This window comes from Perissodus microlepis, chromosome 7, assembly GCF_051167445.1.
Source record: "Perissodus microlepis isolate ML-2025 ecotype Zambia chromosome 7, ASM5116744v1, whole genome shotgun sequence".
In the NCBI taxonomy this organism is placed as follows: Eukaryota; Metazoa; Chordata; class Actinopteri; order Cichliformes; family Cichlidae; genus Perissodus; species Perissodus microlepis.
The window spans coordinates 28,037,843-28,062,106 of record NC_140467.1 but is presented as its reverse complement, the minus strand read 5'-3'; the positions used below and the strand labels follow the sequence as shown (position 1 = coordinate 28,062,106).

Below are 24,264 nucleotides of genomic sequence, written 5' to 3'. Positions count from 1 at the left end.
ACGTTGTGTTTTCTGTCACTGCTTCACAATAAAAGCTTCCCTCTGCTTATCTGTTATTCTGAAAGAGCTGCGGGACATAAATAGTGTGAGAGCAGGAAGTGATGAATAAACAGTAATGATAACAGGAAGTGATGAATGAACAACATCAAGGGGAGAAAGGGATGAATATATGTTAATGAGAGCAGGAAGATATGAATAAACAGTAATAAGAGCAGGAAGTTTGGAGTTAGTCTGAAATCCAAAGCACAGATTGAGTCCACAGTTCTGAGCAGTGCCACAATGAGACTGTTTCAAACAGCAGTTCAGTGTTTCTATAGACGATCTGTGGTAACATGAGCAGATTTCCATGGAACCAATGTGACTGTAATGAGTCATCATGAAGTGAACAGAGTGAACTGAAGATTTGTGTAGAAACAGGAAATGTGATCAGCTGCACTTCTGACTGTTGCTGAGAGAAACCTGATGGACTCTGGTGAGTCTTCTTTTAGAGACAAACAGGACTTGACTGCAGCTCTCCTGCTACTCTAATCACTTTAACTTTTACTTCTTAGAATTATGTTGAACTTTTTGTTTTTCAGTTATTGTTCATCCTCTACCTACAGCTGTGTGTCTGGTTTTGGTGCCTCTTCCTTTGGAGGAGGAGGAATCAGCTGGTTTATACTAAGTAACAGGGAGGGAGCACATCTACCATGAATTCATTCCTTTAGTCATGATATTGTCAGTGCTACACTGAAACCTTCTGCCTCATGTGATGCATTCCACATTTCTGATTCGTTGAGACTCATGTGACTCTCTCAGGTGACTCCTCTTCTCCTACTGCACCTGAAGCAGCTGTTCTGGTTCTCCAGACTGCTCAACCTGAGCTGTTCCTCTTATGTCCTCATTTCTAATCTTGTCCTTCTGCTCACTCCCAATGAACACCTGAAATCGTTTGACTTAATTGTCTTCAACTACCTCAGAGGAACCAAACACAGGACTTGGAGACAGACTGAAGCAAAAAAAACAAAACTAAACAAAAACCTTTCACTGAGGTTGGCATCAGTTGAAAATAGCAAATCCATGAGGTGGAAAAACAGGCAGGGAACACACCGGGCAGGTTAACAGCCGCTCAGGCTGTGTCCACGGGTATTTTTGAAAACACAGCTTTTTCCGTGCGTTTGGGCCTTTCATCTGCACGTACACAGCATTTTAAATCACTAAATAGAGATAAATATAGAGATTATTAAATAGAAATAGATATTATTAAAAACTCCTACAGGGTGGAGATTTTTGAAAACTCCCTTTTTGCGTGTGGATGAGGAAAACGGAGCTCTTGTCACGCAAAGGTGTGCATATGTTTTTATGTCATGCTGTGCGAGAGTGAGAGCCAGTGAGACAAAATCCAAAATACTGTCTTTAGTTATTAACATTTGAAATGATGAAAGAACTTGAAAAGTGATACGAAATTAGCTGCCTTTCCAGAAAAACAAAAAAAACTTTTCAGAAGTACTTCAGGTTTTGTTCCACACAAAACCCTGTTTACTCTTTCCCTCCCAGGCTTCTAGACTTCTGATTGGCCAACATTTCTACAGGGTTAGGATTTGGCATGTTGTTGACAGTGTTTGACTTAGTTTTTTGCATTTACGTGGCGATATCATCTGAATTTCAGGAGTGGGACTACTCCTCCTTCACGCCCCATCTGGCCTCAGGCTATAAAAGGCCCCCTTCTCCAACACCTGCTTTTCTCATTTTCATGCCCCCCCCTGCCCCCCCTTTTTTCTTTCCTCTCTTCTCCTGTCCTCTCCTCTCTTCCTTTCCTCCCTTATTTCTCGTTATTACAGGGGGTTCTGCCCGGCCCGAGAGCCGTCGCCAGTCCCCTTCAAGGCCTTCCCCAAACCGCAGCACTAATCACACTCCCTCATCCCTCATTGCTCATCGTTACCAAGGGAGTGGTCCCTGCTAGTGAAACGTGGACGGAGATATTTTTCCAAAACTGCACGTGTGGACAAGATTTTTTTCTTTTTTAACAAAAACAGAAAATGTCAGTTTTCATAAATACCCATTTACGTGTGGACATTGCGAAAGACAAAGAGGAAGCTCTAAACACAACAAGTTACAAGGCGACACTAATAACCTAAAATACAAAACATACTAATGGTACTACATTCATAAAGCACTAATATCACTAATCAGTAACGCGAGTATCCTGAACATAGAAAAACAAAATCAGAGCAGAACACAAAGATTTCTTCCTTGGCTCCAGCTTCTGTCTCTTTGTATTCTTCAGCTTATTTTGTAACACACAAAGGAGTGATACATACAGCGTTCTGATCTTTATTTTTGTTCTGCATTGCTTTTCTACTGCCTTCTGCTGCTCAACACACAACACAGAACTCCCGGTCAGATCCCAGCATCCCATTCATACAAGTGAGGCATGATTAGATGATGGAGATCAGCTGGTCAGCCTCCCCTGGCACCACACCCTGAGCCCACTGCTCTACTCTCCAATGTCTTCAACTTCTACTTCAGCCTCTTTCTCCTTTTTGTTTTTCTCCACCTCTCAATCCTTCATTTAGAATTCTTTTGTTGGCTTTTGGGGCTGTTATTGGTTTTAGACCTGACTGTTTAATAATTTTACTTCTGCTCACTCCTTTTAACTCACTGTAACTGTGTTTTTTTTTTATACATTGTGCTGTGTTGGCTTATTTATCGACTGGAAGTCCAGTTTTTTATGTGTGTAGTACTGAGAAACACAGATGAGTAGTTAATGAAGTATGTTTTATTTATTGCCTCACTACTTTTAAAATGTTTAGAATTAATAGTTCAAGTAGGATTATTAAAAGCAGAGCAGTGTACAAAATATATTTATCACTGACTGAAGTCAGCTTAAAGTACAAGTATTTGTAAGTGTGCAAAAGCATTAACATTTAATTATAAGTGGGGCTCACAGAATCACATCAAAATATACTTTAATGACATGATTTAATGTAAACCGCATGTTTTACTATCCTGTTATAAAATCCACTGACCTCTTTAGGGCCTCATAATTAAAACAGAAACTATGTCAGTTGCTGAAAAGCTTATTTGTATCTCTAAAACTGTTGCACTGCCCGTTACTGCAAACCTGCATGCCCAAACGTATAGTTAGCATGCACTCATCTACAATACACAGTCTACAATATCTTCAATTCCCACGTCCATTAGAACTTCGATGGTATTCCTAGGGAGGCTAGGGACATTTACTGTGAATAAACCATATTCTGCACCTGCATTGTTGAGGCGGCTGCACAGAGCTGTGGCAGCACAGTGGTTGGTGCTTGTCATGGTGGTAATCCCCAAATCAGACAGTGGACACTGGAGGTGAAGGGAACCATTAAACTGAAGATGGAGTCTTATTAGGCTTGTTTAGCCTGTGGGAATCCAGAGTCAGTTGATGGGTACCCCCAGACCAAGCAGAACTCAGATGTGGGAGGAGTTTGGTGAGTTCATGGAACCAGACTTTCAGTCGGTCTCTAAGCAATTCCTGCAAACCGTCAGCTGACTCAGAAGGGGAAAGTGGTGCACTACACAATGTATAGAGCAGGTGGGGTGCGGTTGAATTTAACTGAGGATATAGTTGGGTGGGGTGGAGATCTGGGGTGGGGCCTCTGTATTGGTATTATGGAAAGGTGGTTCTAATCTTTAAGGGGACTGGAGGATGTACTCCAGTAATTGGGGGGGGGGGGGAGAAATCACACTGCTCAATCTTCTTGGGAAGGTCACTGCCAGGGTACTGGATAGAACAGCTCATTAGTTAGTCTAGCATCAGATTCAGGAGGAGCATTGCAGTTTTTATCCTGAACGTGGAATGCTGGAAATTTATTCCCTTAAGGATATTCAACAGGTATCTTGTTGGAAGTGCTTCTGGAGTATTGGGTTATTTAGCTTTGCTACTCAGATGAGAATCAATAAACTCAGAGGGTTTTAAACTTCACCAGGGCTGCTCTTTGTCTCTTATTCTGTTCATAATTTTTATGGACAGAATTTCTAGGTGGACCCAAGCAGTGGAACTGGCATTAGGATTTCATCTTTGGTGGTCTCCAGCTCACACTGGAGGAGCTGAGCTTTGCAATTAAAGGCCATGGTCCTTTACCATAAAAGGGTGGAGAACTCACTCTGGGTCAGGGATGAGTTGCTGCCACAGGTGTAGGAGTTTAAGGACATCAGGTTTATGAGTGAGGGGAGATGACAAAAAGCTTGGGGCAAATTGCAGTTAGGATGCTGTATTGGCATGTTGTGGTAAAAATAGAGCTGAGTGCAAAAGCGAAACTGTTGATTTACTGGTTGATCTCTGTTACGAGCCTCAGCTATGATTACAAATTGTGGGTAGAGTGAAAGAATGGGGACTGACCTATCCTTTACAGATAAGATGAGGAGTTCTGTTATTTAGGAGGATGTTTGTGAAAGTACAGCTGCTACTCCTCAACATCGAAAGCAGGCAGTTGAGGTAGTTCAGCATCTGACCGAGTTGCCTGAACCACCAGATGTTCTGGGCATGTGTGTACCTTCGAGTTCCCGAGGTACACAAAGCACATGCTGGAGAGATTATCTCAGCTGTCTCTCAGCTGACCTAGGAACGCTTTGGTGGTCCCCTGGATAAACTGGAGGATGTGGCTGGAGAGAGGGAAGTCTGGGCTTCTCTGCTTAAGTTGCTGCCACTGTAACCCAGCCTTCAGACAAGCAGCAGAGAAGGAATTGAAACACTTGTATGGAGTGTGTGTCTTTAGTAGAAAACTGAGCTGATGGTCAGTCACATCAGCCGATAAATTTATGTGGATGTAGGATGAGCTTCTTGGAGGTCCTCCTGAGCTCCTTTATTTGCAGCTGGCGTTCCTTCAGCCTCACAAACACCCCGATTACACTCAAGGAGCTCAGTGTTCTCCCGTCTGCTGGATTTCTGCCCCCTGCTGGCCTGGAGACACATGATAACAGAGAGATCAGAGTGACAGCATCACAGGCTGAGGGCTTCATTCTCAGATACAAACACGTGTTCAGTACCTGACAGTAGAAATAAAAGGCAGTGATCACCAGCAGCAGAGTCAGCGGTAGGACGAGCATAGTGATAAGAACTGTGAAATCTGTTGGAGCTGATAAAAACACATTCAGAGTCATCACACAGCATCTGTTATTAGAGTTGGTTTAATGCAGTCACAGTTATTTCTTCAACGTAGCTTATTATGATAAATCCCAATCAGAATTATTTTTTTTATCTCTGAACTTAAACTGGGCCGTGTTACATGAGGGAATATATGAAATACTGATTTAAAATGAACAAATTAGCTGTAAATTGTTACAAACTGCAGCTCAATCCACTACTTAAGAATATTCTATTTAAAGGATGACACTGCCCTGACTTATGTTTTTGTTTCAGAACCAGTTAACATATACACCAACTAATACTTTATTTGTTCTTTTAAAACATGAGTGATTTCTATCCATCCATTTTCTTCAATCTTTCAGTCTCCCGCTCCCTTCTCCTCACACTCATGAACAAGACTCTGAGAGACTTAACTCATTAAAACCTACAGTACCAAACTACCATAACTCTTAAACCATTGGTGTGATTGTAGAACTTTCCAATGGTTCCTGAAAGCATCATCTCTGTGCTTTTTCAGAGATATTGGGGTCATTATGATCATCCCAGGCAGGGCACCACATCCAAATCTTGGTAAAAAACACAGAAAACAACACAGCAAAAGGAGTTGATTCTTATTCCTGCCACTTCGCATTCAGCTGCAAACCACTCCAATGCAAGCTAGAGGCCACCGTTCTGTATATAAAAGCTATGAACAGTAACAAAGGGCAGCCCTGACGCAGTTCATCATGTCCTACTTATTGTCATACAAGGATGTGCCTTGAATGCCTTGAAACAAATAGGAGATGGTTAGGAGGCATCCTCCACCTAAAACCAAACCAACTCATTTGGGTACTTTAATAGAAAAGGGTAATGGTTCTATGGTGAGCTTCTTCTAAATGAGTGAGCTCCTCAGGCATTTAGGTGGAATCCAGTTTCTGTAGCATCTGTGATATGGTTCTTTGGGTCACTCTCTTACTAATTCAATTTGGACTTACTCCTTTTCAGAACTGTAAACAGTCTTCAGAGTCTCTGCTTCAGCTCACCTGACACAGTGACAGGCAGCAGGCGGCTCTCAGAGGAGAAGTCATGAGAAAAAATGTAGACGTGATAAACACAGCTGTAGTTTCCTTGATGCGCGGGCTCTGCAGCAGGGACCAGGAAATGGGCAGATTGATTGACAGCTGGCTGGCTGTAGCTGTATGCTGTGCTGGAGGAGGTAAAGGTGAGCTGGAAGGAGCCCCCTGGGTACTGTGGCTGGATAGAGCAGCTGATGGTGAAGTTAGAGCCCCTGGATACCTGAAGCCCCTGCTGTGGGGCCATGGAGACCCCATCAGTGGAGGACACCGAGATCATTGGCTGAGCCAGCAGGTCTGTAAACCCAAAGTTGAAAGATGAGGATGGGATAACCAAAGTGTGTGGAAAACACTTTACTACAAGCGTGTTCCGTCAGCAGTCTGTGACCAACAGAAATGAATGTCACAGTGACAGAGGAAACATTATCTGGCATCGATGACTTGTACATGGTATCACCTACCTGAACAGGTGAGATCCAGGTTGTAAATCGTATAAGCTGATGTCACACAGTCCCTCATAGCAGATCCAGGCTGAAAACAGTCAGGTTTCACATACAACATACTTCTGTCTAAGATTTTGTGGGTTTTCTTCCCTACAAAAATTGGAAGGCCACAGTTCAGATGTTCACAGGCAACAGCAGCTTCCTTCAAGGACCAGCCAAAGAAACCCACACGTCTCCACTCGCCAAGATATTTCACTTCCACTGTTCCTGCACAGCGACTGGCTCCTCCCTCTAACCTAAAAGGCTCTAACAGAAAGCAGAGAGTCATCGGTAAAGAATAAAGTGAGTTTGAACCACATCAAAGCTGCAGCTTCTCTTCTACCTGAGCAGGTGAGTCCAACAGCTTTGCCAGGTGAGCAGCTGTTTCTAGCTGAGCCTGAGCTACTACAGTCCAGGAGAGCAGACTCATGGCCTCCACACTGGAACTCTTTGCTCCACACTGGAGCCTCCCCTTCTCCATAGAGCGCCCCCTGGAGGACTGAAGGAGGCCCACACCCGAGCTCCCTACAGACCACCTCTGCATCCTGCTGGTCAAAGTCAGCTTCACACACTGAGGACCAGCTCTGGTTAGACTTCACCTCCAGTCTGCCTGAACACAGACTGGAACCGTTCAGCAGCCTGACAGAGTCTGGAGAGATCAGAGAAGATCAAACAGAGAGATCAGATATTTCCATTCAGAGGGGAAATATTAAAAAATCGAGGGGGCCAGAGGCAAGGTAAGCGACTCATGTTGTAACTGATGTCAGACGCCAGAGATTTTGGCAGAAAATTAAAGCCAATGGTAGCTTAGAATTGAACAAATTCCTTTTAAACTTCAATTTTACCAAATGCACTTATCAATTCTCTTATAACTAACATCATTTGTCTAAATGATCTCCAACAACCTGGAGAAAGACGGGGAGAGTTTAGAGGCTCTCCAAGATTACATTGATCAGTGCTTCCAGGATCTCATAATGAAGAAGGCTCAGAGTGCATCTTCCCCAGCCAAATCTGAGACGCCGTCATCGAAAAGATATCACCTGGCAGATTCCCCCGGCACAACATCGCCAGCCGGCAAAGATATTGCAGACATCCTAGAGTCAATGGACAAACGATTGTCCAGTTTCGATGCAAGGCTGTCCTTTAATTGAAATCTTAAATCTTTGTGAGAATCCATGGAGTTCAGCCAGCAGCAGGTGGAAATGCTCGCTGCTGAAAATGCCATGCTAAGGTAGTCCATCAAATGTCTTACTGAAAATGTTACCCAGCTAAATAGAGAAAATAAAAAAATAAAAGAGACAGTTATTGATCTACAAGCGAGATAATCTTGTATTTTCTGGTATTCCAGAATCCGCTGGAGAAGACGCGGAGACTACGGTGAAAAGCTTCATCAAAACCCACCTGAAGCTGCTGGAGGAGGTTCAGGTGAAGTCATATTGTGGCCAAATTCGGCCACTTCAAACAAAAGGAACAGGTGAAAAGTCGCAGAAGTCCCAATCCGAAGCGCCTTCATCCAGAAGGGCTCCTGCGCTGTCATCGCTGTGGACCGGTGTTGTGCCAAGAAGTGATTGTCTGCCAAAAACTGATTTCCGGTATTTGCCAAAAACTGATTGCTGGTATTTAAACTGCTATAAGTAACTTGTTGGCAGAGGTGGAAAGAGTACTCAAAATTTGTACTCAAGTACAAGTACTGTTACACTGGTTAAGTTGTACTCAATTACAAGTAAAAGTACTGGTGTTAAAAAAATACTTGAGTAAAAGTACAAAGTACTCTTCTCAAAAACTACTCTAAGTATTAATTACTTTAACAGACTGATGTTTTATTTTGTCGTCAATAGCAGGCATTCGACTCGATTCACCAGTATAAATATTTATGTTCAAAGCACATTTCTCAGATGAACAAGGTATAGAAAGGTAACTTGTTTTGTTAATAAATGTAGATATAAAAGAAGGAATTTTGTTTGTTAAAACAATGACAAAAATGTTTCTGAACATGCGTAGAACCGTTTTAACTTTTCCCCATACACTGAACAACAGGCAGGTAAGTGTCTTAAACTCTTAGCATTTCTTTCACACTTTACTTTCTGAACCTTTTGTTCAGTTTCAGCAAGAGCTGGTTTTCTAAATTAACAGAGGCTATCCGACTTCGTTTGGCTGTGAAGAGTAGACCAGCACAGTTAAAAAGTCGTTCACATGCAGCAGAAGCAGGCAGAGCTGTGTTCAGTTTCAGAGAGAGGTTTTTGATGGCTGAGAAGGAGTGCAGCAGCTCCATGGTGTCTGTGGCAAAAGCAAGATAACCATCAAGCTCAACTGCACTTCTGGAGATTGGTCTGGAGAAGAATTCATCTTCATCAGATGACTCTCTTTGCTGATCCTCACTCTCATGCTCCGTCGTTTCAAGATGTTGTTTGATGTATGTCAAGGCTGTAATTGCAAGTAAATAACACAATTTTGTCATTTAAATTTCAGTGATTATTCTTGAACACAAATTTAAAATCGTCAAATTCTCAAAAAGAATTGTTTAGTATTCAGGACAGACCATCAATAACTTACAACGTATTAGGTGAAATACTCACTTAAGCATGTGTTCAAATGTAAAAATACACAAAAATGGGATCACATGAATCCTTACCAGCCTCTATTACATCTGCTCTGTCAGTCCAGGAAGTCTTGAACTTGGGTAAGAGGACTGCAGCTGCAGCCAACTCTGGATCCTCCATCATCGGTCCAAAACGCTTTTGAAGGCCATTTTGCAATGCTCTGATGAGTGGCATACATGTCTTGCGTGATGTCTCCAGCCTGCTAAGTTTGGACAGTAGTTGTTGGATTACTGGCAGGAGCCATCCCATAATGAAGTGGACTCAGACTGAAGGATGTTTGAAGCTTTCACCAGTGGCTTCATGGTGGTACAGTACTCCCTTAGGAATGCAACTTCTGCAGGACTCAACCTGTAAGACACAACAAAACCCACCATGACTATAATAGGGATCTTCTGATTTAATATTAAGAGTCTGCTCACGTTTTTAACCATCCATTAAGGAAAATTCACAAAATTTGCAACCATATTGGTAGGTGTCCAATTTTACTCACATTTTCACCTTGAACTCCTCACAAATGCTCCTGATGGCATCTTCCCCCTTCTCATCAATGATGCGTATTATCCTTTCAATGGCAAGGTAGTTTGAATTCCACCGTGTTTCATTGGGATGAATGATCTGTAGCTCACATTTGTCCTCTACCACTTCATTAGCCAAATGAGATCTGCCAGTTTTGTTCCAAATGGCCTGGCATTTTGCGAAGGTTGCACTGGAGAGCTTCTTGTAGGTGTCATTCATGCTCTCTGCTAGGGCAGCATCAGTTGTTGCCACAAGGTTTAGCAGGTGACATGCACATCGCTGATGAGGCGGGAGTTGATACTCCAAACCAGAGTCTTCATCAAGAATTGCACTTGCCTTCTTTTAAAGAAAGTAGAGCGCACAGACGCAGCGGCTCACTGCTCCTCACGTTCGGTGTTTTGTTTTTTACTTTTTCTACGTGTATCTGTGTGGATGTGTGTGTTTTTTATTATTATACATTGAGTAGAGTCCACTTACAGTCGTCAGGACCTTCTGAGTTTGGGATTACGCTGTGCAAGGAGCATTACGTCGGACTACCACCACTTTCACGGCATCCCGGAGGACATAATAAGAGCTCCAGGGTCTCCGTGGTTGGTTCTTCCCAGCGGCAAGACAAAGAGGAAACGTAAACAAAGGAGGCAAAAGCGTGGCTGCAGGGCGGGCCCACTAGCACGGCTAAAGAAACAGCCATTTAAGCCACCGCTTCCGAGTATTTTCCTCTCCAACGTCAGGTCCATAACCAACAAAATCGACGAACTGAGATTACAGATTGCAGTCAACAAGTGTGTACGGGACAGCAGCATAATATTACTCGCAGAGACTTGGCTGCAGCCATCAATTCCGGACTCGGCTATTGAGCTAGCAGGCCGAACGGCCCACTGTCACGACAGGAATGGCCACTCCGGTAAGATCAAAGGAGGGGGTTTATGCATCTACACCAATGACAGCTGGTGCAAAAACACAAAGACTGTAGACAGCCATTGTTCCCCGGATTTGGAATATTTGACTGTGAAGTGCAGACCCGTCTACATACCTCGCGAGTTTTCTGTTGTCATGGTAACGGCCGTGTATGTACCACCCGATGCTAATGCTAACTCGGCCATGGAGGAGCTGCACAAGACAATAAGCAATCAGCAGAACTCCCATCCAAACGCAGTGCACATTATAGCTGGGGACTTCAACCATGCTGACTTAAGGTCAGTATTCCCCAGATTTGAACAGCATATTAAATGTGCAATGAGGGGGAAAAAACACACTGGATAAAGCCTACAGCAACATGCAAAAAGACTACTGAGCAACCCCTACCACATCTAGGTTTGTCAGACCACATGTCCATGCTGCTGATCCCTGCATACACTCCCATTAGGAGAAGAGCCCCCCCGTCACAAAAACTGTGAAAACCTGGCCAGAAGGTGCATCACATCAGTTGCAGGACTGTTTTGAAAACACGGACTGGAGCGTGTTCGAACATCAGGACCTTGAAGAGCACACAACATCAGTGCTCTCATATATCAACTTCTGTGTCAACAGTGTCACTGTTGACACAGAAGTCCGACGTCACATCATGTCCTGCCTGCCACCCACACTCGACCCGCTCCAGTTCGCATACAGAGCTAACAGATCAACTGAAGATGCCATTGCTACAACGCTCCACACCACCTCTCACCTGGAAGTGCAGGGCCGTTACGCCAGGCTGCTCTTTGTTGACTTTAGCTCTGCTTTCAATACGATACTCCCGGACAGACTAATAGTTAAACTGCTGGATACTGGACTTCCTTCTACCACCTGCCGCTGGATCAGAGACTTCCTCTCAGACCGTGTACAGAGAGTTAGAGTGGGGCCTCATCTTTCCTCAGCCCTCAGCCTCAACACCACCTCTCCACAAGGCTGTGTACTGAGTCCTGTACTGTACACTCTGTACACACATGACTAGGGATGGGTATCGAAAACCGGTTCTTGTTGAGAACCGGTTCCCACTGTTTCAATTCCTTGGAATTGTTTGCCATTTTTGCAAACGATTCCCTTATCGATTCCAGTCGCCCTGAATGACGTCACCACGTTGCGGAGCGTCATTTACCTGGCAGGAAACACGGCGCCTAAGCGGCTCAAACACTCAAAAGTTTGGTTATACTTTACCAGAATGGATGACAACAGGGCGACTTGCAATACTTGAAAAGTAGATATTTCATTTAAGGGAGGAAACACTACGAATATGCAAAAGCATTTGCTCACAAAACACGCGATGACCTTAAATGAATGTCGTGTTTTTAATTCCGCTCCGGACTCGTGAATCTCAACCCAGCAGCAGCGGTAACGTTTGCACGTCCTCTCCCGTTAATGCGGCAGGTAAATAATCAACTAACAGTGCATATTATGTTAGCGCGATCTGCCTTATTACAAAACCTGCCATTACTGTGCATTTAGGTGCCCATGATGAGAGAGAGAGTCTGGCTGGCTCAGATGCTGGCAGTTCTCGCTGCAGTCTACCGGTAGCGTCTCCTTTCAGGCCGGGATAGACGAATGTCACCGAGCAGTGACTAAGTTTGTGGTAAAAGGCTTGCACCCATTTGCCACGGCAGATGCCCCCGATTTTCGGTAAGTGAATGTGTTTAATTGTAGGCAGGGACATTACTGGATATTCTTGTGTAATTGCTACAGAATAATTTATCTTATACTTTGTTATTGCTACAGAAGAATATTTATTTTATTATTTTACATTTACAATTTTTTTTCCTGGGGACCCTGTGACGCCCCATTGAAGAGCCGTAGGCTGGATCTCTTAAGATCTCACTGTTGGGTTTGTAAGGCCATGTTACACCTAAATTTCTATCTTGTTCAAAGAGAAGATATAAAACAAAGTTCTAAGCTAATCGACCTTAGTGTTCTCCTTTTTTTTAAAAAGAATCGATAAGAGAATCGATAAAGAATTGAATCGTTAAACAGAATCGAAAATGGAATCGGAATCGTGAAAATCTTATCAATACCCATCCCTACACATGACTGTGTTAGTACCCACCCAGACAACACAGTCAACAAGTTTGCAGATGATACCACCGTGGTGGGGCTCATCTCAGGGGGAGATGAGACGGCGTACAGAGCTGAAGTTCAGAGGCTGTCAGATTGGTGTGTAGATAATAACCTGGACCTCAATACCACCAAGACAAAAGAACTGGTAGTTGACTTCAGAAGGAGGAAGTCCGAGCTGCAGCCTGTCAGCATCAACAGGGAGTGCGTGGAAAGGGTCTCCAGTTTCAAGTTTCTGGGTGTGCACATAGACACAGACCTCCAATGGAGCTCTAACACCTCTGTGGTTTTAAAGAAGGCCCAACAGTGTCTCCACTTTCTGAGAATCCTCAGAAAAATGGACCTGAAGAAGGAGCTGCTGACCGTCTTCTACCGCTGCTCCATTGAAAGTGTGCTGACATATTGCATCGGTGTGTGGTTCTCCAGCTGCACTACAGCACACAGAAAGGCACTCCAGAGGGTCATCAATATGGCCCAAAAAATCATTGGACATCCTCTTCCCTCCCTGAAGGACCTGTACAGCACTCGCTGTCTCAAGAGGGCACGCAGCATCCTACGGGACTGCACACACCCAGGACACCGGGTGTTTAAGCTGCTGCCGTCTGGCAGGAGGTTCAGGCTGCTGAGGTCCCGGACAAACAGACTCAAGGACAGCTTTTACAACAGGGCAATAGCCCTAATCAATGCAAATAGCTGACCTGACTGGTTACCTACCTGGACTTTTTGGGGGGGGGAGGTAACAATGTTTAAAACAATAACAATAATAATATTTATATTTATAAGGTGCAATAATAACAGTGTGCAATACACATACACTTATTCTTCTTTTCTTATTACTAAGTTAATATACTATGTTGTGTTGTTTGTGTTGCGTTGTGATGTGTCATATCGTGTTGTGTTGTGTTATATGTAGTGCCGATGTAGGACAGTTTTCCAATCTCATTGTACTATTGTACTATGTATGAGTGTGCAATGACAATAAAGAGTTATCTTATCTTATCTTATGGTAGTCAATATGGTCATCAGGTCAAGAGTTTCTGGTTCTGCTTCATCTTCATTTTCATCTGCATCATTTTGTGCCCCAAACATGTGGAAGGCCTTGACAAAGTTGGATCCACTATCAGTTGTGGTTCTTACAACTTTGCCTCTAATCTTGTATTGGCAATGGATATCATCAAGCGCACCAGCAAGCATGTCAAATGTGTCAGACCCTCTCAATCTTTTGCACGCTAGTGCTGCAGATCTTCTTTCCAGGGACTCTTCCTCTATCCAATGGCATGTGACTCCAAGGTAACTTTTCTGATGAGCTGACCAACAATCAGTAGTGGTAGCAACAAATTTGACTTTATCCAATGCTGCAACCAAAGTCATCTTCATGTGATCAGCAGCTTCACAGATTCTGGCACGGACAGTGGGTCTGGAGATGACTTTGGCTTGAGGTTGTAATGTGGTAACCAATTCTTTGAAAGATGGCTGTTCTACCACTGCAAATGGCTGTAGACCCTCACATATGAAATTGATGACAAGCTTGTCAACAGTTGCTTGTGGAACATGTTTGTTTGCAGCTCTCCACATCAGGTCTGGTAACTTGGCTTGTGTATTTGCTGAGAGCTTGTTTGGTGTGGCTGTGGTCTTTCGCTGACGAGATGTTGATGCCACAGTGATATTGTACTGCTCAATCTTCGATGGATGTTTCCTTTGTAGAGATAAATATTATCATACATCAGGTTCATACATTACTTCATAACATCACTGTGATTAAAAATAAAGGAAAATAAAATTTTAAAACATTCAACTAGAGTAGGGGTGGGCAACTCCAGGCCTCGAGGGCCGGTGTCCTACAGGTTTTAGATGTGTCCTTGATCCAACACAGCTGATTCAAATGGCTAAATTACCTCCTCAACATGTCTTGTAGTCTCCAGAGGCCTGGTAATGAACTAAACATTTGATTCAGGTGTGTTGAGCCAGGGTGATATCTAAAACCTGCAGGACACCAGCCCACAAGGCCTGGAGTTGCCCACCCCTGATAGAGTAACAATTTGAGCTAATCTTTGATTGTTTAGCATAGTATAAAAGAGTGGTGAATTTGGTCAAATTTTGCAGATATATTGCTGTATTTATTCACAAGTGTAAACCAATTTTGAACGATCATTGCAAAAAACATGTATTTCTGTATACATTCTAAGTTCTGTAATCTGTATACTATCTGTAAAAAGAGTATTGACCAATGTATCAGTATCTAAATATTTAACTCCTTTTTATCAGTATCACCCTAAAGTTTTCAGTATCAGTCAGGTCCTAAAAATACTAAGAGAGCAAAATATGTGTATATAGCAAATCTAATTTAAGAAAAGGGATCACATACACAAAATTGCTGCCCATACAGTTAACAAATAAAAACAATCCACATTTATGTTCTTTAAAAAAAAAATATCATATTGGGAAACATATAACCCTACACAGCAAAATCTCCAGTGTTAAATTAACACTAGAGAGTGTCTATATGGGTCCACACCTCTGAGTGTTAAATACAACACTGTTGAGTGTTAAATTAACACTTTTGACAGTGTTATATGTTTAAAAGTAACCTAGTCAGTTTTGAAGATTAACAATGGCTAACACTGAGCAGTGCTGATTTTCTAACACTGGAAAATAACTCAAAATGTTAGAAATATTCCAGTGTTAGAAAATCAGCACTGCTCAGTGTTAGCCATTGTTAATCTTCAAAACTGACTAGGTTACTTTTAAACATATAACACTGTCAAAAGTGTTAATTTAACACTCAACAGTGTTGTATTTAACACTCAGAGGTGTGGACCCATATAGACACTCTCTAGTGTTAATTTAACACTGGAGATTTTGCTGTGTACTGATTAAGAGCCATGTCACTATGATAGACCTATATCAGGCCAATGATACTGATCAACTGATCCATCAATGGGGCTCTGGTACATGTCAGCTGAGAGCTGGAAGATTAATTTGAGATGCAGCTCAGCACTGTGTGCCATTTTTTATTTTTTTAAATATAGGCCAGCTGATTGTAGTCATTTAAAACTCACAGGCCTACAAACTTAATTTATTGTAATGACAGTGGTTGTCCAAATAATAAGCTAAAACACACACACACACGCACGTTAGCTAGCTCCGTCTTATTTTAATATCAGGCTAACCAATGGCGGTGACAATATCTTAGCCAAACTAATAACCTTAACACACATGAAAAATAAGAAAGCAATATCGTACACGTATAGTTGTAAAACCTCTTACCTCAATGTGTTTTTCTAGATTAGACGCTGAAGTCTTGTAAGCTGAAATGACTGTAGAGGTCAAACAAAGTTTGCACTGCATCTGGACGCTGTCTCCTTTTCTTCCTCTGTACATGAAAAATTCCTCCAGGTACGACCACAGGCACGCGTCCTCTGTCTTTTCTATGTCGTTTTCACGGTTGACAGTGTTGTCTTCTGTCTCCATTTTGGCTTCTTTGTCTCTAAATCTTCCATCTATAAAGTAGTTTATACTCCACCATTTAGCACCTCTAGACACCTGTGCCTGCTCCTGACGCAGAGTTTATTCTTTGCTTACGTCTTAAATTGGCGCGGTCGTGATTGCACGGCCTTATTGGCTGCAAAAATGCAGATGAAAGGTTTGAATATTAATTCAAATTGTGGGCGTACTCAGTAGTGACTTTTGATTTTAGAAGTAGCGAAGTAGATTACATGCTGTAAGTTGTACTCAAGTATGAGTAAAATTACACACTTGAAAAATTACTCATAAAAGTACAAGTACCCAAAAAAATACTTAATTTGTAATTCGTTACTTCCACCCCTGCTTGTTGGGCTATAATATGTGAAACATATGTCAAATGCATCCCTCATGGATGTCATAAAGTCATCTTGAGCCACAAACAACATTCGTGTAACAAGGTAGAAGCTGTAATCAGTTTTTGGCAGTGACTTTTATATAACCTTTATTTATGCAGTTAAAAAAAAAATCTCATCAACATTAAAAATCTCTTTTGTAAGAGTAAGTTGGCCAAGAGGACAGCAGAAATGGGAGCAAATATTACAATAGGTCTGTAAAAATATTTTAAGTGGCGATAAAGGACTGGTTGGTTATATTGTAAGTACAATAACACCAAGTTGTAAAGATACTTGAAAAACAGATATTTTTTTAATTCTATATATAACTCCTTTGTAAACCCTTTTCACCAAAGTCTATTTAAAGATATTACAGATAAAAAATACACAGAAACATTGGAAATCACTTTTTGGCACAACACCGGCTCTACGTGGATGGACAGCTTTACCACGACCCCGGCATCACTCCATGGCTGTATTAACTTCTCACCAGATAAGAATCTGCTTCACCCTTTTCCTATCCACTCACACTAACTTGCATTAACATCTGTTTAACTTAGCAATATTAAATTGATTTCATAGCAGAATGAACACCGTCACTCTCCGTCAATGGTTTAATTGGAATGCTTCCATTTTTGTTTTCTTCTGGTTTTCTTTTCTTTTCCCCCCTCTTTTTTTATGCAGCTCACCCTTGTCCTTGGTCTCTTTCTTTTTATTTTCTTTCACTGCCTCAATCACCTGCTTCCAGACTCATCCACAAACAACATCCTTTATTTCGACACATATGCACAGCACGATCACGCACAGTCATGCGCTCAACGGCAGCGCATTTACATCAATCAGACAGCACACAAACGTATAGGATACACACACTTAAGTCAAGCCTACTCATATTAGTAAATATACACACACATAGTCAGACTCAGGGAGCATCTCGCCACACATTTTTTTTCTCTCTCCTTCTCTCTATTTACGAGCAAGTGATGTATTCTCTCCACCTGTCTAAGCGACACACACAGCGTACATCCCTAGTTATACGCACACATCTATGGGTGCACTAAGTTCGTTACATGGAATGTAAATGGAGCTGGCTCCAGAGAAAAGAGGTTAAAAATATTTAACCAACTCAAAAAAACTACAGGCAGATGTTGTCCTTTTACAAGAGACCCACAGACCTCTTAGAGGTTTAAAAGAACTTAAAACACCTGAGTTTCCTAATGTGTTCTCAGCTTGTTATAATTCTAGACAAAGGGGAGTAGCAATTTTAATACATAAAAATATTAATTTCACAGTACTCGATACAGTTATAGATCCAGAGGGAAGATTCTTAATCATTAAACTATCTATATTTGATAAAAAGCTATGTATTGTAAGTGTATATGGTGCAAATGTTGATAATCCCTCATTCTTTCACGTTTTTTTCAGTGCACTCTCTGAACACTTAGATGGCACACTTGTTCTTGGAGGCGACCTCAACCTTGGACTAAATGAAGAAATGGATAGGCTCAATACAGCAGGAACTCAGCATAATTGGCAATCCACAAATATAATCAAACAGTATATGAGCGACTTTGGTCTTTGCGATGCATGGCGCTCCCTTCACCCCAACAGTAAGGAATATACTTTCTTCTCACATGTCCATCACTCCTACTCTCGTCTGGATTATTTTTTGGTCAGCAGCTCACTGCTGAGTGACATTTCAGACACTGAGATTCACCCTATAGCTGTCAGCGATCATGCTCCTGTATCTTTAACACTAATACAAAAGAAAAATACTACGCCAAGTAAAAACTGGAGATTTAATACATCGCTGCTCAAAGATAAAGACTTTATTAAATATTTTAAAAAAGAATGGACTCTATATTTAGACTTTAATGACACTCCCGGAACATCAGCTTCTGTTTTATGGGTAACAGGGAAAGCTGTGATGAGAGGTAAAATAATTTCTTTCTCATCACATAAAAAGAAAAAAGAAAACAAAAACATTCAGGAATTAGAAAAAAACATTAAATCACTAGAAGAAGCCTACGCGTCCCACCAAGATCAGGAAACACTGAACAAAATACGCAAAACTAAACTAGAATTTAAATGAGATAATTGATAAAACAACAACATTCTTAGTACAAAGACTACGCTTACAAAATTATGAACATGGTAATAAATCCGGTCAATTTCTAGCAAACCAACTAAAAATAAATAAAGAAAAAACAACTATATGTGCTGTTCAAGATTCATCTGGGAACACAATATATGACTCAACAAATAAACAACATTTTCAAGGATTTCTATAAAACGTTGTATTCACCACAAATAAACCCGTCTAAAAATGAAATTGATCAGTTTTTGGACAACATAACTCTTCCAAAATTATTAGATACTCAAGCAATGGCACTGGATTCGCCACTGACATCAGGTGAACTCCAGAAAGCCCTGATAAGTATGCCCAATAATAAGGCTCCAGGTCCAGACGGCTTTCCTGCAGAATTCTACAAAGAATTCTGGATGATTCTAGCACCAATTTTTTACAGAACGTTGTTGGAAATCAAAGAAAAGGGCAGACTTCCATCAAATATGAATTCTGCAAACATTAATCTCCTGCTAAAACCAGGCAAAGACCCTGTATATCCCTCAAGCTATCGTCAAATATCCCTTATAAATGTAGACCTTAAAATAATCTGCAAAGCTCTCTCAAAGAGACTGGAGAAAATAACCCCCCTCTTAATTCATCCTGACCAAACTGGTTTCATAAATGGTAGGCACTCATCAACAAATACACGTAGATTACTTAATTTGATAGACTACTCTTTAGATGCAGAAAAGGCGTTTGACAGAGTTAACTGGAAATTTCTTTTTGCAACTTTACACAAATTTGGTTTTGGAACCTCTTTCATTAACTGGTTAAAAATATTATATAATTCCCCAACAGCTTGTGTCAAAACAAATGACCAAACATCCTCCAGCTTCTGTCTCCTGAGGGGCACCAGGCAGGGATGCCCACTCTCCCCTTCACTGTTTGCAATTGTTATTGAACCACTAGCAGCAGCAATTAGACAGAATACAGTAATTAAGGGCATAAAATGCAAGAACATGGGAGATAAAATCAGCCTTTATGCGGATGATGTGTTACTTTTTCTCCAAAACTCACACACCAATCTCTCTGGGGTAATTGCAAACTCTTTTGCAAGAATATCAGATTACTCAATTAACTGGTCAAAATCTACAGTCCTTCCAATTAATTGCTCCTTCCATAATTCTTCTTCTACACCACTGACCACAACTGTCTCACCACTTTTAAATCACCACTCAAAACCCATCTGTTTAGAATTGCATACACCTGATCTGTCTTAGGCCATTTTTAACTTGCTCAGTTTTTATATTTGCTTTTATACTTTTATGACTGTTTATGTCTAAATTTTATCTACCATGTTTGCTATATATACACATTTTTCTTATGTTTTTTATGGTATTGTTTACATGTTACTGTAAGGTGACCTTGAGGGTCTGAAAGGCGCCTATAAATAAAATGTATTATTATTATTATTATTACCACTGCAATCGGGAAATATAAACTTTTTAGGTATTAATGTTTCTCCCAAGCTTGCAGATCTAACTACAGGGTGGGCCATTTATATGGATACACCGTAATAACATGGGAATGGTCGGTGATATTAAAATACTGTTTGTGGCACATTAGTATATGTGAGGGGGCAAACTCCTCAAGATGGGTGTCCGTTGTCTTGTGTATTCTGGAAGATGAGTGGATGATGGGGTGGGTGCAGTTTTCTCTATGGTGGGGTCGCGTGGGCTGTCCCGGGCTCTGCGGGGCCGGATGGCACTGCTAAACTGGGCCCCGGTCCAGATGGTCCTTGGCCCCCTTGCCCTGGTGTGTTGCAGAGTATGTGGGTGCCTACTGGGGTCAGCGGGGGACTTGCCTCTCCCTTCCTTCCCTCCCCATCTCCAGCTGCCTCCCTCTTCCCGCTCCACCACAATCACTCACACATGCAGGGCCTTGGGGTAAAGGTGTGTCACCAGGGTGCAGGGGAGGCATCCCCCCCTCTGTCCCCTTCTGGCTGCCTGTGCCTCAATTTTATCTCACAACTTAGACATTCACATTACTAACACTCTCATAACAAATACATATAGGACCTTGGGGGTGGGCATGCTATACGGCATACAGATGACCATCAGGGTGCACAACGTCACCCCTGGCGTCGTTGCCCACCTCTCAATTTTAAATACACGTAGACACTGAGGGCTATCAGGAGGGGCTATGCGCTTACCTGCTGCTCTCTGGCAGGTAACAGCGTGCCCTCCTGGGTTTTAAATGCACCTTAGAACACACATGCATCAACACTACATGGGCGGAGGGAGGTTTGGAGTCTTCACACACCCCCGTTCTCTGTTGCCTGTTGGGGCGGGGGGGCTGGGAGGAGTTGGCCGTCAGATTGGGGTCTGGAATGTGGGGTCTCCCTGCTGCTGCAGAGTCGGGGCGGTCTGCTTCTCTCCACCCCAGAGAAGAGGGTAACACTACCTGGGTCTGGATGTAGTTTCCCCCTCCAGGGGCAAGGGTACTTAGACCTGGGGTATAGAGTACGCTTGGGGAGTGTGATTGTGTGTACAGTGTCTATTTATGTCTTTCTCCACGTTGGGTGAGTGCTGAGTAATTACATATGAGAGCATGAGGGTGGGAATGGATGTTTGTATCTGTGTGTGCCTGTTTGTTTGTGTCTATATGTCAGGTCGGGTAACACACCTAGAGAGTTTTTAGAAAAAGCCAAGGAGCAGTGGTTGTCAGAAACAGGGACCCATCCAGGTAGAGAAGGTGAGCATCGAGCGTGGTTCCGTTCGGCGGTGCTGGCCCGGAAAGACCAAACAGCATGGGAATGGCAGACCCTATGCTGTCAATGACTGTGGAAGGGACGGAATTGCCCTTCCTAGCGGACACTGGAGCAACATACTCAACATTGAGAGCAGCACCAGACAGTGCAACACTATCCTGCCACACAGTTAATGTGGTGGGTTTTTCCGGGGTCCCAATGACTCTGCCACTGACCGATCCAGCATTGATAAAGCTGGGCAAGCAGACTCTGAAACACGAATACGTGGTGTCATCACAAGTGCCGGTGAATCTCATGGGCAGGGACCTGCTCGTGAAGCTGGGCGCTACTATCATGTGCTCAGCAGATGGACTATCTGTTACTCTGCCAGGGGGACAGCATTTCCCGTGCCTGGGATCACACTCAAAGACTCAATATCTGCTTCAGGACTGTGAAAGAGCAGAAGCCGACATTTACTGGGGAAGGCTAGTTGAAGAAGACATTCTAAGGCAATTTCAGCTGTGGAGACCCTGGATAATGAGCTTGGCAGTCTACTCCCCTCCACGTGACCCCCTCCACGTGACCTTGTTTCATGATAAAGATAATGACGACACCTATCGTGAATTATTCCAGTCTGATCTTGAGGGTCAGACTTGGAATGTGCAAACACATAACATTTACATCGGACCAGAAGGTGTAGCCGCGGCTGTGAAATTAACTGATGAACAACTGCCTTGGTATAATGTGGGAGAAAATTCGACCCCTCACATTACATTGGCGGTCCACGAAGGTCGAGGGGTGGGTGATCTGGGTCCAATGGTCAGGCGGGCGCTGGACGACACGGGGTGGCAAAGCACCCAAATTCCAAACCTGTTTTATGCACCAAATTGTAAGACCTATCGCATAACCTGTGTGTATAATGATGCAGTAATTTTGGAACATAAAGAAATTTCAAGAACACATGGAAAGGAGAGAGCAGACCATCCTGATGCAGTTGCTGAACTGTCAAAACTGCCTGACAGCCTATGGGCCAAAGGGCCCACGGACGTTGGCCTGGCTGCTTGTTCGCCTGTTCTGTTCCAGCTGAGGTCAGACATACCAGTTAACAGACCGCAGTATAAACATAAACCTGAAGCAGAAGAAGGAATCGCAGAAACAATTGAAGGCCTGTTGAAGGTCGGAGTGTTAGAACCATCTCACTCACATTGGAACACACCAATTCTGCCGGTGGAAAAACATGGGACAGGAAAGTACCGCATGACACATGATTTGAGAGCCATAAATGCAATACTGCTCACTAACACTGCACCTGTACCAAACCCATACACAGCATTATCAGCTATCACGTGTGAACAGAAGTGGTTCACGTGTATTGACCTGGCAAATGCATTCTTTTGTCTTCCACTGCATGAGTCTCTTAGGGACATTTTCTCATTCACATACAGAGGTCAGCAATTCAGATACACACGTTTGCCACAGTAATTTGCCTGATGTATGTACATTAATACAATATGTTGATGATCTTCTCATTGCAGCCCCGTCAGCAGCAGATTGCGCAGCGGCTTCGCTCGTCGTGTTGAATAGATTGGCAGAGGGCGGCTTCAAAGTGAGTAAAGAAAAGTTGCAGCTAGTTCGACCTGAGGTAACTTTTTTGGGCCGGGTAATTGCACACAAATCAGTGGGTTTGATGAACACCCACAGAGACCAAATTCTGTCACACCCAAAACCGCGAACTGTGAGAGAAATGCTTTCTTTTCTTGGTTTAACAGGTTACAGCAGACAGTTCATTCCGGATTGTGCAGGTAAAACTGCCCCTTTAAGGGGCCTAATGAAGCAAGTTGGCGTTCGAAATCTAAAAGCTGAGTTGCCTTGGACGCCTGACACTGAAACCGCGTTTATTAAGGTAAAACAGGATTTGTCAAGGGCTTCTGATCTGGCCACACCCAATTATGATGAGCCATTCTATTTGGATGTTTCTGAAACAAATTCCGTTGTAAATGGGGTGTTGTTTCAGAAAAAAGGGGGGAGGAGGGATGTGCTCATGTATGTCAGCATAAAACTACATCCAACAGAAGCAAGGCATCCCACATGTACACAACACGCAGCAGGGGTCGCCAAAGTCATTCAAAAAACAGCACATGTAGTGAGAGAGCACCCACTAAAAATACTCACTACACACAGCATAGTGGCATACGTGAACTCACATGCATTTAGTATGTCACCGCGGGCACAACAGAGATTGAGCAAAGTCTTAGAGGCCCCAAATTTGACATTCACACATGAAGGAACTAACATGGCAGATTTAATGGGAGCAGGGGAACCGCATGACTGCGTCAAAAGAGCACAGGTTGAAGAAAAAGTTAGAGAGGACCTGAAGGCGGAACCTATACCTGGAGCTGAGGACTGGTTCACAGATGGATGTTGCCACAGAGATGAAGAAGGACTGAAAGCAGGGTATGCGGTAGTCTGCAGAGTAGGAGGAGAGTATCAGGTCAAAGAGGCAGGAAGAATTGAGGGACAGCAGTCGGCCCAGAGAGCTGAAGTGATAGCCCTAGCTCGAGCTTTGAGATTAGCCAAGAATAGGAGAGTGAACATCTACACTGACTCAGCGTATGCATTTGGAGCAGCTCATGTGGAGCTGGCTCAGTGGAGAAGAGCAGGATTCAGAACAGCAACCAATGCACCTATTTGCCACAAAAACGAAATGGAGGAACTGGAAAAGGCCTTGGCTGACCCAGATGAGGTGAGTATCATAAAATGCAAAGCGCACTCACAAGGAACCAGCATGGTGTCAAAAGGA

General features: G+C 42.8%; 1 protein-coding gene across 1 annotated transcript in view; it reads right to left on the bottom strand.

The window, feature by feature from the left end:
- Positions 1 to 5,852: 5,852 nt before the first annotated feature.
- LOC146383271 (scavenger receptor cysteine-rich type 1 protein M130-like) overlaps positions 5,853 to 24,264 on the bottom strand; it is a 41,068-nt gene continuing 22,656 nt past the window's right edge. Inside the window, exons 11-13 of the mRNA XM_084936826.1 lie at positions 6,994 to 7,299; positions 6,630 to 6,917; positions 5,853 to 6,465 (exon numbers count right to left, since the gene is read on the bottom strand). Coding sequence (XP_084792952.1) covers positions 6,116 to 6,465; positions 6,630 to 6,917; positions 6,994 to 7,299 — 944 coding nt within the window. The 3' untranslated portion in view covers positions 5,853 to 6,115. The remainder of the gene's footprint in view (positions 6,466 to 6,629; positions 6,918 to 6,993; positions 7,300 to 24,264) is intronic.